Source organism: Balaenoptera ricei, chromosome 5 (genome assembly GCF_028023285.1).
Source record: "Balaenoptera ricei isolate mBalRic1 chromosome 5, mBalRic1.hap2, whole genome shotgun sequence".
NCBI lineage: Eukaryota > Metazoa > Chordata > Mammalia > Artiodactyla > Balaenopteridae > Balaenoptera > Balaenoptera ricei.
In genome coordinates, this window is record NC_082643.1 from 9,624,727 (window position 1) to 9,638,259 (window position 13,533).

Below are 13,533 nucleotides of genomic sequence, written 5' to 3' on the forward strand. Positions count from 1 at the left end.
ACTTTTTTTTTGGTATTCTCACTGAGTTTTGAAGGCAATCAAGGCATTCAGTAAGTTCATGACTGACCTCAAGCTGAAAGAGATGCTCAAAAAGTATTCTGTTACATTAAAAATTATTGACTCTCGGTGGGAATTTAATGAATCAAGACAACTCACTGTTAATATTAAAACAGTGTATTTTAGCACTTAAAACTAGGAATCATTCCAAACTAGAAACCTCAATAATTAAAGTGATTTCTCCATGGTAAGTTGAATTAAATATTTTCAAAAGAATGTTAAGCAGTTGTAATGCCCTTAACATCCTTTTATAAGGGCAAAGTATATTATGCCATAGTTCAATATTCTAATTAAGGTGGTTTAGGGAATATTCTAATAATGCATGATGAAGTAATTCACACAAAGCAACAGAATTACAACACAACTGGACTTACCATGCATGGTCAAGTACTCCACTATGCTCCCCACGATAGCTGGAACGCCGTTCTCAGTCAGCCCCTGCTGGTGGAGGTCTTGGAGACTGACTCCAAATAACTTTGTATAGGTGGAATTCCTCTGCTCATCTAGTGGCACTGCTGCAATCTTTTTCATGTCTTCTTTCAGCCGAACTGCTGCTTTACTTTGCTTAAAATAGCGGAAGAAAAAAGAGCAGTCAGTCATGTTTGCCACAGGAGGCTGCAATGGTTACTACAGAATCACCTGAATCAAAGGGTAAGCGTTTGGAGGCTGTAGAGTAGTGGTCTTCACTTATTTTCACTTCAGCTCAAACCCAAATCCCTAACACCTCTCACGTGTTCCTCAGTGTTAGGAATGGTGCACACTGATATAACGGTTAAAAGGAGTGAAAAATAATGAGGCACCTAAAGCCACAACGTAAGCGTAGCTAAGAGAGGCAGCAATACACTGCAGTAGCTAAGATATATTACTACAGTAACCAGGGTGTGACTCACAAGTACCTCGTTAACAGGAAAATAAAACACTTATCGGAACACCGAAACCCCATGCAGATCCTGAAACAGTAAGATGTTACTGAAGACGAAAACTTATCTAGATGTCATCTTAAGGTAGCTTTAATTTGAAGGATTAGAAAAAAAATATGTATGTGTAGAAGGAACATCTATTTCTCTGATTTGATTACATCTGAATATCTCAGTAATATTTTAGCACATAAAAATCAAGTCAATTTTCTTTGAAGTTCAAAATGCTATAATCTCCGAAATAGCAATGTTTCAGGTAATCACAATTTTAAAAATTTCAACAAGACTGTACATATTATAAATAAAAAATGCAATTTACAGTCAATCAATTCAAGTTATCACCATGCTGAAAACTTCATACAAATTTGTTTCTTCCTTTTAATAGAAAATTTTTCCCCAAGGAAGTATTTTAAAAGATAACTTTTAATATGGTTTAATAAAACTAAATGAGGGATTTTTTTTTTAAAACAGCATGTGTCCTACATAAATGTGTGTATCTGTAACTTTAAACACTGAAAAGATGGCAAAAAGCAAAAATTTTATTTGTGGACAGAGGAAGCAGATTAGGGGAAACACACCCTTTTTGAGAATGAATGCAGCAACTAACCTAAGTGTCAATATTGTAAGTGTAGGCTCATGTAGCTGTTACAATCTAAAAGAAGAAACATTACCGCCATTGTAGAGATGAGGAAAGAAAGATCAAAGAGTTAAGAAGTAATCTGGTAAAAGTCATGGAACTGGTAAGACTTCCATCATACTCTAAGTCCATGCTCCTCTCCTTAATTTAAATTTATATTAATGTTAAAGTACAGTTTGTGTATAACACAAACTGTGATAAATTCTACATGTGACACATGACAATTACACGAAGAAAGTTCTACAATTGTGATTTTTAGTAGGTTCCCTGTAGTTTCAATTTGATTTTGAATCTTACAATATATAGAATCAGGCCAACTTTCATGGACATCTCTGCATCTTTTAATAGGTCATATTTGAAAGCCAGATTTCCCTAGTGACAATTCAGCAAATGTATAAAGTTACAGAATAGATTTAGCTATCTATTAATATTATAAATAAGGCATAGTGTTAGCTACTACAGAGTAGTATGGGCAAGAACTATCATCTCTGTTACCAAGGAAGTTACTTAACTAAGTCAAATCTGTAACCACTACTATTTTTGTGTGTGTAAGTTTAAAAACCTATCAATACCTTTCAAAAGAATACATGGGAAATTTCAGTCAACCAGGTCTATCTGGTGAGTAAGCAGCCAAAGAGTAACCTTTAATAATGAAACTTCGAAAATAGTCTCAAATGTTGCATCAGAAACAGCTGACAATGAGATTAAACCATACATGTTTTATCTTCTTATTTTCTTACAGACACAATATAGCAGAGTCGTTTAGAGCAGGGGTCCCCAATCCCCGGGCCGCCGACCATTACCGGCCTGAGGCCTGTTAGGAACCGGGCCACAAAGCAGGAGGTGAGCGAGTGAAGCTTTATCTGCCGCTCACCATCGCTCGCATCACCTCCTGAACCATCCTCCCCCCACGCCCCCCACGCCCGCCCCGTGGAAAAATTGTCTTCCATGAAACTGGTCCCTGGTGCCAAAAAGGTTGGGGACCGCTGGTTTAGAGCGTGAACTGGGGAACCAGACTCCCTGTTTCGAATCCCATTCTGATCTCATTAGCTGTGCAACCTTGGACAAGTCACTTACACGCAGTTTCCCCGTCTACGAATGGTACACGCAGTTTCCCCATCTACGAAATGGGTATACCAGAAGTCCCTCGCTCATAGGAATACATGAGGTTGGAAGGAGATCATAGACATAGAAGAACGAGGAGGGTGTCTGGCATACTCAGTAAGTCCTGATTATCATCATCATCACCATCATCATCATCATCATCATTCTTCCAGGAAATTATTCTGATTTCTTCTCAAAACAATTGAGAGATACTTAACCGCTCCTGTGCTCAACTGTTTTCGTGGACTAAAGATTGCTGTTGAAGAAGGCACCATGGTCTAGGCCTGTGGTTGGTAGACAGTCTGCTGACCTAATTATTCTCCGTGTATCTCAATCTCTTAAAATATATACGTATGACTTTTGAAAGAGAAACATAAAATCATTTTGCATGTTAGTATCAGAATTTCTCAAGTTTTTATTAGAAATTCAAGGTTTTCTTAGAAATCCTGTCTATATGTGACATTCTTTCGGCTAATAGCCCTGTTTTATATTCTGTCCTTTACTCAAGTACAGTCAGTATGTTGTGTCTCCTATTAATAGCATAAATAAGCAATCTTGGCATTATGGCTCAATATTTTCAAGGATGAGACATGTAACTAACCTCACACATTTTGAACTGATTGCAAATTAAACTACCTGTTTACTCAGTACAGAGCCATACTACAAAGCAAGTTTATATGTAATTATAGTAACAAAGGAACATCTGATTATTAATTGGTAATCTAATTTAGGTTAATACATTTAAAAAGATAAATATTGTTTAAAGACAACCACAATGAAAAAAAAACAGCTGTATTTTTAGAGACATCCAAATCAGTTCTTCCCTGATGGACTTAGAACAAATATTAAAAAAATATCCTTTCTGGTAGGCTATAAGAAATATTCTATAGTTCCCTACTCACAGAAGAAATAAAATAACTGAGGAAATGGAAAGCCATTTATGATTAATTCCATCTAAACTGAAATTACTTTCCTTTATACAATAACATCACTATCTCTTTATAAATGTCAGTATCTGTGGAATTTCAGCTTCCCTTCAAACACACATTTTACCTTTCTTGACCTAATATAAGTTGAAAAAGAAAGTTACTAATTGAGGTAATCTAAGTCAAACTTAACTGTTTAAAGCTTTGTTTGCATACATTGCCATACACCACTTGAGTTCGGAAACTGGAGTGTGTGTGTGTGTGTGTGTGTGTGTATAAAAGCAATATAGGTTCCCACATTAAAAAAGACAGGGAACCTTGGGGTTTACTGCTAGAACAATCTGTAGGGATTAGTGCTTATAATATCACTTTAGGATTAAGGAAACCAGGACCCCAAAACTTGTGGTGAACTCAGAAAGGGTTGAGCCTACAGCCCATGTCACCTGAATTTTATGTCAATATTCATTTTTATAATTGCATGCTGGGACCTTGCTTTTCTATATTTATTTGCGATAGAAAATAGTTCAGATAGCTCACAAAATGCATGCACCAGGACAGTAGTGCATATTTGTTGATGTGGGGACCACTTGGTCTTCACTTCCCCTTTTTTCTAGTGACAAATCCTGACTGCCTTTGGGGGAATGACCGCACCCTCACTGTGAACATCCTTGATGAGGCTGCCACTTACAACCGCTGCCCTGCCTTTAGCAAGAGCTGGGCTCTGGTGCCCTTGCAGGGCAATCAGACCCTTCGTCCTGCAGGCCACTGAAGCTTGAGCGGACTGTCACTGAAGCTTGAGAAAAATGGATGGAGCTAATTTATTCCAGCTGCAGTGCTCTCACAAGCTGGTTAGATTAACTAACCATGATGCACCTCTTGCCACCTGCATCACTAACCATGATGCACCTCTTGCCACCTGCATCACTGGACCTGCTGTGGGCCTTTAGCTGCCCCTTTCTGACACCGGTCCTTCCGCTGTTCCTTCTACATGGTGGGCCACTCTGTAACTTTCCAGTAAAGTTTCTTTGGGCTTAAGTTAGCCAGAACCCATTTCTGTTCTGTACACACACACACACACACCACCAACTGATAAAAGTACTCCAAAAAAAAATAAATAAATAAAAGACTAATCAGAGCAAACAGAAAACCAGGGTTTTAGATAATGAGAAAATCAGAATGATAATGACAGCTAACTTTTATGGAACGTTTACAGAGTATGTCAGTCACACTTCCGAATACCTTAGATGGCTTCACTCCTTAAATCCTGATAAAGTGCCACTAGGAAGGAAGATACTTTTGTGACCCTCATGTTACAGAGCAGCTAAGGAATGTGCTCCAGGTCCCATCAAGGATATGGTGCGGCCAGGAGTCACGCTCAGGCCATCTGAGTCCAGAGGGCACATGCTTAATGCTGCCTCCACGAAGGACGTAGTGATACTCAAGAAGCATATGCTGGGAAGTCCAGTTCACGTGCTAAAGATAAAACAAAATTCCTATTCTTGTAGCTGAGGAAAATAGGATTATTTGAGCTTCTTGGTCCCCTTAAAATAAAGTTAGATATGCTCAGAAGTGACAACAATATTTGATATTAGGACCTGTATAGAGAAGGTTTTCATCAATCTAGTAAACAGGATGAGCTTCAGAAGCCTTGAGTTTTTACCACAGCTAACATTTATTAAGTGCCGATTATTGTGCCGGACTCTGTGGTTAAGTGCTTTAAAATTAACATCTTTAAATTTCAAAACTAACTTTTTAGTAGGTACTCTTAACTATTCCCATTTGGACACAAAAACTAAGGCACAAAGAAAAAGAAACTTGCCTAAGAAAGTTTTATAGCTAGAATGTAACCCCCAGGTGCTCTAGCTCTAACGCATGAGCTCTTAACCATGACAGACTATCGTGTTTCCAGAACCTTTAATATTGGTGGTTCTATGAGCCCCCAAAGGGGACAAAACTAAACGCAGCACTTTCTTTACAGAGCTTAAAACAAAATCGATTTTAGATTACTGAATTCAACGGCTTGTATTTCCTTAAGGCAATCCTCCAAAAATTTAAGTACCATGAATTTAAGGTACTTTGAAGGACAATCAGGTTATACTACTGGTTAAATTCAGAATAGTGCACCTTAAAACTCTTTGCAGCTGGGGCTAGCACTGATACATCTAGGCAGGAACGTGTAGAATAGAAAGCCACTCCACCACCGAGTAAAACGGGTGCGAGGAAAGCACAAGATGAGCCTGAGACAGCTTGTTCCAGAAGGCGTGGAAATGCTCAAAGACAAATGGGGCGTGTCAAAAAGACATGTGGGCCAGCTTAAATGGGTTCCTACTGGCCAAGTTCGGGACAGTTGGAGCACCAGGAATAATAACTATAAACGATTATAAAATATTATGTAAATAAAATTCCCTGAATCAACAGTGATACTAAGAAGAGTGAAAGAATGGGGTTACCAAAGTAAAAGTCTGCTTTACAGAACGTGCTGCAGCTAAATACAGAAGGAACAACAGAATTAGAAAATCACCTTTTTCCCACAAATCATTTAACAAATAATTTTGTCAAAGATTGACAGTGGATGCTAAAACATCAGGTGAAAAGTTGTTTGAGAACAGGATTTTCACAGTGTCAAAGATCACATGATATTTGCAAAGGAAAAAAAATTACCTTTACAATTGATATCTGGGTGTACTCAGCTTAACTCAAAAGATTAAATTTATCACCACTAATCACGAAGAGCTGACATTACGTGCTCCTGATGTGATGCAACATGCAGAACACATCATTTATATTCTTGCCAAAAGTGTTTAAGCTGCTGCTAATCTAGCCTCTAAATCTAACAGGTTACAGGTAAAACAGGAGCTAAAAGAACAAGTTAAAAGAGACTGTAAGGAAACAGACAAATTCAGAATTGGGGACGTTCTAACAGGCAACTGGCCTGGACTCTTCAAAACATCAATATTATAAGGAAAAGATCGGTTCCAGATTTTAAAGAAATTATACAAAGTTCAAATGTAGTCTATGAATACTGATTGGTTCCTGACTGAAAAAAACAAAACAAAAAACTAGCCAACTGTCTCTTTGAGACAACTAGGGAAATTTAAATGTGTTGGACATTAGATGAAATTATTGTAAAGGTTATTCGGTGTAATTCCACAGCAGCGGAATTTGAGGGTGTGCACACGCAGAGGTGGGGCTGACCCCTGAGCGTACTGTGGGCGCTCTCACAGCAGGCACAGCTTTGGTGGGCTTTGGGAGCTCACGCTTTGGGAGCATGCATACACAGGAGGTAGAACTGACATCCAAGCAGATTATCGGAGCTGCCACAGCGGAGGCGGTCAGGGGCAGTGCTCTTTGTGGGCCTGCACACCGGGTGGCAGGTGGCGTCACAGAGCCATAGGTCCCGGCTGACAGCTCCTGGGGAGGAACACGCAGAGGCTCCCTTCCCAGAGGGGGTGCTCCAGTCCCGCCCACCTCACACTACAGCTCAACATCGGATCTGGGGGCTTCTACTCCAACAACTGGGGAGCACAGTCTGCCCCCAACAGGTCTGTGACAACCACAGAGCAAAGAGGAGATCCCACTCAACATCCAGTGCAGGCCCTGGTCTCCACAACACCAAACACACCCCTATCAAGGCGACAACAGCCAGCACACTCTGAGGAAAGACACGGCAGGCATCCATCCCAAGAACAGCCCTTGCACCAAAAATACTGGACCCACACAGTCTGCACAGGGATACTCCCACATAAAAACAGCCCTTCAAGACCACAGTGGGTAACTGTTTCTCCTAAGTTCAGAGAGTAAGAGAAATAAGTAAAATGAAAAAGCATAGGAACCACTCCCAATTAAAAGAACAAGAGAAATCCTCTGAAAGACAGTGAAACAGACCTCTGCAGTCTACCAGAGCCTGAGTTCAAAAAGGAGGTAGTAAAAATGCTAAAGGAATTAATAAGGCTATGGATAGAAATGCAGATCACTGTAAAAAAGGAACTCGAAACTATAAAGAGGAGCCAATCAAAATTAGACAACTCAATTGCTGAGATAAAAACCGAGCTAAATGCAATCAAGAGCAGACTAAATAATGCAGAAAAATGAATATGTGATCTGGAAGACAGAATAATGGAAATCACCCAATCAGAACAGCAGACAGAAAGACGAATGGAAAAAAAAAAAAATGAAGGCAACAAACGAGAGCTATGGGATAATATAAAACACGCCAACATACACGTAATAGAGATTCCAGAAGGAGAAGAAAGAGAAAGGGGGATCGAAAATGTATTTGAAGAAATAATGGCTGAAAACTTCCTAAACCTAAAGAAGGAAACAGATATCCAGGTACAAGGAAGCACACAGGGTTCCAAACAAGATGAACACAAACAGACCCACATCAAGACATATCATTATTAAAATGACAAAAGTTAAAGATAAAGAGAGGATTCTAAAGGCAGCAAGATGCATAGCATCTTGGAGATCAGCATCCTTGGAGATCAGGGAGATCAGCTCGGTGCTTTGTGACCACCTAGAGAGGTGGGATAGGGAGGGTGGGAGGGAGACACAAGAGGGAGAGGATATGGGGATACAGGTATACATATAGCTGATTCACTTTGTTATACAGCAGAAACTAACAAAACATTGTAAAGCAATTATACCCAATAAAGATGTTAAAAAATAATAATAATAAAGGCAGAAAGAGAAAAAAAACAAAGTCATTTATAAGGGAATCCCCATAAGACTATCAGCTTACGTCTCTGCAGAAACTTTGCAGGCCAGAAGGGAGTGGCATGATATATTCAAAATCCTGAAAGGGAAAAACCTGCAACCGAGGATACTCTACCTAGCAAGATTATCACTTAGAATGGAAGGAGAGAAAGAATTTCTCTGACAAGCAAAAACTAAAAGAATTCAGCAATATTAAACCAACCCTAAGAGAATAATGAAAGGTCTTCTTTAAATAGAAAAGTAGCAAGAATCTATAGGAAAGGAAAAATCACAATAGGAAAGGCAAATATTTCAAAGGATTGAAGAACACTAAAGCCAGTATGTAGATAAAAAGACAATTTAAAAAATTGTAAAAGCAATTTTAACTACAATAAACAGTAAAAGTATAAGCATAAAAATGTAAAATAGGACATCAAAATCACAAAATGAGGGGGCAGGAAAGTATAAAAATACAGATCTTTTAGAATGGGTTTGAGTCTGTATGACTATCAGTTTAAAGCAAGTAGATATAGTTATGGGTCAACATGCTTGAACTCCATGGTAACCACAAGTCAAAAACATATAAGAGATTCACAAAAACCAAAAAGAAAGGAACTCAAGCATACTACAAAAGAAAATCACCAAACCACAAAAGGTAAAACAAAAAAGAAGAAATGAACACGCTGATACCAAAGCCAGACAAAGTCACTATAAAAAAAGAAAATTATAGGCCAGCATCTTTGATGAATACAGATGAAAATATCCTCAACAAAATATTAGCAAACTGAATCCAACAATAAAGGATCATACATCATGATCAAGTTGGATTCATACCAGGGTCACAAGGATGGTTCAACATACACATATCAAGGTGATACACCACATTAACAAAAGGAAAGACAAAACCCACATGATCATCTCAACAGACACAGGAAAAGCATTTGGCAAATTTCAACACCCATTCATGATAAAAACTCTCATTCAAGTAGTTGTCAGAGGGAACATCTCAACATAATAAAGGCCATTTATGACAAACCCACAGCCAATCCTAATACTCAAGGGTGGAAAGCTGAAAGCCTTCCCACAAAATTGATGAACAAGACAAGGATGCCTACTCTTGCCATTTCCATTCAACATAGTATTTGAAATCTTAGCCACAGCAATCAGACAAGAAAAAGAAATTAAAGATATCCAAATTCTAAGGGAAGGGATAAAACTCACTATTTGCAGATGACATGATACTCTATATTGAGAACCCTAAAGTCTCCATACAAAAACTATTCAAACTAATAATGCAGCAAGGTAGTAGGATATAAGATTAATATACAGAAATCTGTTGTGTTTCATTACACTAACAGTGAAACATCAGAAGATAGTCTCTTCAGCAAGTGGTGTTGGAAAAGCTGGATAGCCGCATGTAAATCAATGAAGTTAGAATGTTCCCTCATGCCATACACAAAAATCAATTCAAAATGGCTTAAAGACTTAAGACATGACACCATAAAACTCCTAGAAGAGAACATAGGCAAAATGTTCTCTGACATTAATCGCAGAAATACTTTTTTAGATCAGTTTCCCAAGGCAAAAGAAACAAAAGCAAAAATAAACAAGAGTGACCTTACTAAACTTAAAAGGTTTTGCACAGCCATGGAAACCATAAACAAAAAGACAACCCACAGAATGTGAGAAAATATCTGTAAACAATAACAACAAGGGCTTAATTTCCAAAATATACAAACAGCTCATACAGCTCAATATCAAAAAAACAATCCAATCAAATGGGCAGAAGACCTAAAAAGACACTTCTCCAAAGACGACATACAGATGGCCAACAGGCACATGAAAAGATGTTCCACATCGCTAATTATTAGAGAAATGCACATCTAACCTACAATAAAGTATCACCTCACACCAGTTAGAATGGCCATCATCAAAAAGTCCACAAATAATAAATGCTGGAGAGAGTGTGGAAAAAAGGAAACCCTTCCACACTGTTGGTGCGAAAATAAATTGGTGCAGTCATTATGGAGAACAGTGTGGAGGTTTCTTAAAAAATTAAAAATAGAGTTACCATATGATCCAGCAATCCCACTCCTGGGCATGTATCCGGAAAAGATGAAAACTCTAATTCGAAAAGATAACGTGCACTCCAATGTTCATAGTAGCACTATTTACAATAGCCAAGACATGGAAGCAACCTAATTGTCCATCAGCAGATGAATAGATAAAGATGTGGTATATATATACAGCATGGAATATTACTCAGCTATAGAAAGAATGAAATATTGTCATTTGCAGCAACATGGATGGACCTAAAGATTAACATACTAAGAAGTCAGACAGAGAAATACAAATATTATGTGATAACATTTATAAATGGAATCTTAAAAATGATACAAGTGAACTTATTTACAAAAGAGAAACAGACTCAGACATAGAGAACAAACTTATGGTTACCAAAGGAGACAGGGAGCATGGGGGGGAACAAATTAGGAGTATGGGATTAACAGATACAATCACTATACTTAATATAGATAAGGAACAGGGATTTACTGTATAGCATAGGGAATTATATTCAATATCTTGTAATAACCTATAACGGAATATAATCTGCAAAAAGAAAACTGAATCATTATGCTATACATCTGAATCTAATGCAATATTGTAAATTAACTACACTTTAATAAAGTAATAATATAAAAAATTGGGGAAAAAATAGAGACCTCTCAAAGAGATTCCATGCCTAAGAAAGAGTAATACCATTTTTTGACAGCAGAATTAGGAGGGAAAGGAATATGTTCTCTTCAAATGGCAATTTAAAAATTAACAATAACAATTGTGGGGATATTCTTACACAGAGACGTGGACAATCCTATTAGCTTGGATAGGGTTGCATCACCGGGAAAGCACTCTGTCGGAAATTAGGGTACCTGGGTTTAAACCACGGTTTTGCCACCGGGTATTTTCCCTGGGAATGTCAGCCTCTCTGGTCGAGTGTGAGCTTAGGAGGGGGGCAAATGCACCCCTAAAGAAGGATGACTCATGCTCTCTGTCCAGCCACAAGAGCTAAGTCAAGCTTACGTATCACCCCGAGGACAATACTGCAGCCAGATTCCCCCTCACGTTCAGCCTGCTGACCTTACACAAGTTTTCATCTACAACAACACTGGGTCCTCATCTGCTGAGCTACAATAACACTACCTACTTTAAAGTGTTATGAGAGTTTAATAAGATAATGTAGAAGATATGTAAAAGCATCTATTTTACAACCAGAAGACAGTCAATACTGAAAAACACTGAATAAGAATCTCTCTGTGGTAACCAATTCTTTAAAAGGACACTGTGACAGAGCTTACAGTTGCCTGTTGATGGGTAATTTCTCTCTTCTCTCTTGACAGAACTCTGATTTTGTTGGAGAGGGTGGGGAGCAAATTGCCCAGTTAAAATATACCCCATCTTCTCTGCAGCAGTATATCCTTGTAGATATGGATGATCACATATCTAAGTTTGGCCAATGAGATATAAACAGAAGTTGTTAACAGGACCACCAGAAAGACTCCTTAAAAGGGAGGCCAACTCAGTCTTTTTCCTATACCCCTGTTTTCTGCTTAGATCACACCTGCAATGCCTGATAGCCATCTTGTGACTATGCAGCAACCCAGAAGCTAGAAGCTAAGCTCTAAGGACAGTAAAATAGGAAAAAAAAAAAAAAAAAAGGGACTTGCATCATGATGACATCACAGAATCCACCTGGAATACCTATCTATGGATTTCTTTTACATGAAATGAAAAAAAATCAGTTTCAAATAATGCTCTGTTAGAACATCAACAAGTATTTACTAAATGTATTGTTAAGTCAAGAAAATCAGAAACTTTCTATAAATCAATTTTTCCAAAGCTAGCTCATTAATTATAAAAGCCCAAAGAATTTTCTGGATTTCTTCTTAGTTATCCTTACTAGTTATGCTTTAGAGCATATATTATCAATGTGCATTGTAGATCTAAACAATGTTTCTTAACCTGAAATCCAAGGATCATGAGTCCTTAAAAGTACATGAAACGTACCACAATGCCGATTGCAGCTCTATTTACAATAGCCAGGACGTGGAAGCAACCTTAGTGTGCATCGATAGATGAATGGATAAAGAAGATGTGGCACATATGTACAATGGAATATTACTCAGCCATAAAAAGGAACAAAACTGAGTTATCTGTAGTGAGGTGGATGGACCTAGAGTCTGTCATACAGAATGAAGTAAGTCAGAAAGAGAAAAACAAATACCGTATGCTAGCACATACATATGGAATCTTAAAAAAAATGGTTCTGAGGAGCCTAGGGGCAGGACAGTAATAAAGACGCAGATGTAGAGAATGGACTTGAGGACATGGGGAGGGGGAAGGGTAAGCTGGGACAAAGTGAGAGAGTGGCATGGACATATATACACTACCAAATGTAAAATAGATAGCTAGTGGGAAGCAATTTCATATCACAGGGAGATCAGCTCGGTGCTTTGTGACCACCTAGAGGGGTGGGATGGGGAGGGTGGGAGGGAGACTCAAGAGGGAGGAGATATGGGGATATATGTATATGTATAGCTGATTCACTCTGAGAAAACATATTCTCAGAGGTCTATGATCTGAAAAGTTACGATCTAAGGATCTTTAGACATGCATAGAAAAGTTAGGTTTAATTAAGATGTAAAAGCAGAACCGATTTCTCTATCCAAATAAACACATTCTTAAAATATCTCAGATCGCTGAATACCTCACATATAAGTTCAACTAATTTCCACCACTTAGATTAGAAAACATTTATTAAAGAGCCCTTATGTTACCTGGTATTATTGAAATGTTAAAGAAAGTATTAAAAACAAATCCAATAAAAATCTTGTGAATTTTATCACCTTTCTTTTTGAAACCATACAGATTAAGAAGATAACAGAAGACAGAAAAGCTATGAACTCCAATTTGTGTATTATTGTTGCTAAACATAAAGGTGGGGCAGGACACTTAAGGCAGACATCACACCAGCACTATGAGGAGTCCGGAGAGCATCAGCAGGAGCCCAGCAGTGGATGTTCTTTAAAATCTCCTACAAATATTTATTACTTTAAAGATAGAGCACACTTTGACAGGGAGCTGAACAGGGCTCAACTGCTTAGAGGAAGAAGAGAAAGAAGGTACAAAAAGTACCTAC

At 38.1% G+C, this 13,533-nt stretch overlaps 2 protein-coding genes across 5 annotated transcripts in view; one reads left to right on the forward strand and one right to left on the reverse strand.

Moving 5' to 3' along the window:
- The window catches only part of HERC3 (HECT and RLD domain containing E3 ubiquitin protein ligase 3), a 513,145-nt gene that overhangs the window by 491,350 nt on the left and 8,262 nt on the right, over positions 1-13,533 (forward strand). The window lies entirely within an intron of this gene.
- Positions 1-13,533, reverse strand: part of FAM13A (family with sequence similarity 13 member A) — a 340,455-nt gene that overhangs the window by 313,581 nt on the left and 13,341 nt on the right. For all 4 annotated transcript variants that reach the window (XR_009503212.1, XR_009503211.1, XM_059922406.1 and 1 more), the window contains exon 2: positions 432-621. Coding sequence is in view for 2 of the 4 variants with exons in the window: in XM_059922406.1 (XP_059778389.1) it covers positions 432-621 (190 nt within the window). In the remaining 2 variants the exon portion in view is untranslated. The remainder of the gene's footprint in view (positions 1-431; positions 622-13,533) is intronic.